This window comes from Zingiber officinale, chromosome 4A, assembly GCF_018446385.1.
Source record: "Zingiber officinale cultivar Zhangliang chromosome 4A, Zo_v1.1, whole genome shotgun sequence".
Lineage (NCBI taxonomy): Eukaryota > Viridiplantae > Streptophyta > Magnoliopsida > Zingiberales > Zingiberaceae > Zingiber > Zingiber officinale.
This window is the reverse complement of record NC_055992.1, coordinates 1268579-1271102: the sequence shown is the minus strand read 5'-3', so window position 1 is coordinate 1271102 and position 2524 is coordinate 1268579. Positions and strand designations below refer to the sequence as shown.

At 45.2% G+C, this 2524-nt stretch overlaps 1 protein-coding gene across 1 annotated transcript; it reads left to right on the top strand.

The window, feature by feature from the left end:
* The first annotated feature begins 572 nt into the window (after nucleotides 1-572).
* LOC121969198 (probable sugar phosphate/phosphate translocator At5g25400) lies at nucleotides 573-2238 on the top strand. The gene has a single exon (XM_042519154.1). The coding sequence runs from the start codon at nucleotides 655-657 to the stop codon at nucleotides 1741-1743; it is 1089 nt and encodes a 362-aa protein (XP_042375088.1). The 5' UTR covers nucleotides 573-654; the 3' UTR covers nucleotides 1744-2238.
* Nucleotides 2239-2524: the final 286 nt, after the last annotated feature.

Below are 2524 nucleotides of genomic sequence, written 5' to 3'. Positions count from 1 at the left end.
AGACCTAAATAAGTTAAGAGAGTTGGTAGTGGAGTTGCTTGACTTCCATGGCCCAGTTAGGTAGCACGTTGATTTCGAGGAAGAAGAAAAACAAATTCAATTCACTACAATCCAATTAAAAAAAGGTAAAAATTAAAAAGACTTTCCTTTCCAAAAAGGTATTTCAGTTTTATAAATATCAAAGCAGTCTCTTATCCTATTTTTCATTTTAAAATTAATTTTATTTTACTACTGTTAATATATTTTATAAATACTCACTCAAAAATTATACATAATCATCTCGTACAACAGAAAATAAAAAAAAAAAAAAATGGGAAACGGGTCGTGTGGGGACTCGGGAAGTGGACGTCTTGGCTCCGTCAACCGCGTGTCGGTGTGATTAACCCTCGTGGCACGACGGAGAAATTTTGCAATATCCCCCCGGATTTTGTCTTTTCCCTTATTTTCCTACGCAGCCCTCGTTTGTTATATAATCCCAGGCCGCCACTTTTATAAACTCTAAGGGGGTATCTTAACATTTTCCTGTCTCATGAAAATTTGTGGCCAGCTTTTATAATCGGGTCTAGCTCTTCGTCCTCCTTCCAGATCTGCGTCGTGGAGTCCAATTGATCGGGGCGATACTACGAGGAGGCGGAGAAGGGGAGCGTCGTTAGAATGGGTCGTGAGGGAAGCGGCGGCGGCGGTGATGGAGGGGCGGTGGCCGACGGAGTGCTGAGGAAGGTGCTGCTCTCGTACGCCTACGTCGCGATCTGGATATTCCTCAGCTTCACCGTCATCGTTTACAACAAGTACATCTTGGATCCAAAGATGTACGGATGGCCCTTCCCCATTTCGCTCACCATGATCCATATGGCCTTCTGCTCCACTCTCGCCTTTCTCCTCGTTCGCGTCTTCCGCCTCGTTGATCCGCCGTCCTCCCCGGCCATGTCCCGGGCGCTCTACTTCTCCTCCATCGTCCCCATCGGCGCCCTATACTCCCTCTCCCTCTGGTTCTCGAACTCCGCCTACATCTACCTCTCCGTCTCCTTCATCCAGATGCTCAAGGCGCTCATGCCTGTCGCCGTCTACTCTATTGGCATACTGTTTAAAAAGGAGATTTTTCAGAGTTCCTCCATGCTCAACATGCTCTCCATTTCCTTCGGCGTTGCGATCGCTGCCTACGGCGAGGCCCGCTTCAATGCTACCGGCGTCGGTCTCCAGCTCAGCGCCGTCGCCTTCGAGGCCACCCGACTTGTCCTCATCCAGATCCTGCTCACATCCAAGGGAATCTCGCTCAACCCAATCACTTCTCTGTACTATGTTGCTCCCTGCTGTTTCGCTTTCCTCCTCGTTCCCTGGTCCGTTGTCGAGCTTCCTGTCCTCCGCGCACGCTCCGTGGCTTCCCTCCGCCCTGATCTCCTCATCTTCGGCACCAACTCCTTCTGTGCCTTCGCTCTGAATCTGGCTGTTTTCCTCCTGGTCGGAAAAACCTCCGCACTCACCATGAACATCGCCGGAGTCGTCAAGGACTGGCTCCTCATCGCCTTCTCCTGGTCCGTGATTCGGGATACAGTGACACCTATTAACCTCTTTGGTTACGCAATTGCCTTCCTCGGGGTCGCTTACTACAACCACGTCAAGCTGCAGGCGCTCAAGGCCAAGGAAGCGCAGAAAAAGGCTGCCCGGGCGGATGAGGAGGCTGGAAAGCTTCTTGAGCAAATCGATGGTTCTGGAGAAAACCGAAAGGGTGACACCCATGCTTGATCTGTACTTCCAACACTGTACGTTCTGCTAGGATTAGATCGGTTCTACCTAAGTACTACTGATGAATCTCTACATTCGTTAGCTTATTTATCTCTAGTACTGCAATCTGCTGGTAATGAGGAGGTTAAAGGGAAGAATCAAAGAGAAAAGAAAGTAAAACAAAGATCTTTATTGCCTTCTTACATTGTTTACCCCATTTTTCTAGTTATTATCCATGAATTGGCATTTATGACGGATCTTAAACTGATTGTAACAGATTCACCTTTGTCAGATACAGGAAAGGCAGGGAGATATTTTGTAGCAGGCTAGCTGCATTTTGAGGTGGGTAGAGGGTTTTGGAAGTATCAAATTAGGCTGGCTTGTATTTGTTTGAATCATTCTTCTTTGGAGGGTTGGCCAGTATTCTGTATGTTAAAATTATTGTTGGTGTTGTATGCCGAAGCATTTCCTTCGCCTTCTCTTGAATGAGAATGAAAATCTTATTTATTTTTATCATACCACTGTTTATTTATTTTATTCTCTGCACTTTAGCTTGGATAATTCATATGCATGTTGAAACCCTTCTCAAATACCTGTGGTTCTGATGATACACTGATTTGTTGATGTCTTGTTTCATATTTTCACCAATTCTGTACTTATGCTTTAATTTTGCTTATTCAAATGAAAAACTTCCAATCCAAGTTGACAACATTTACTTGGTGTGCAATGTGCATTAGTTATGACATCCAATAGTGTATATATATATATTTTTCTTTTAAATTAGTGAATTTTCACAGGTATA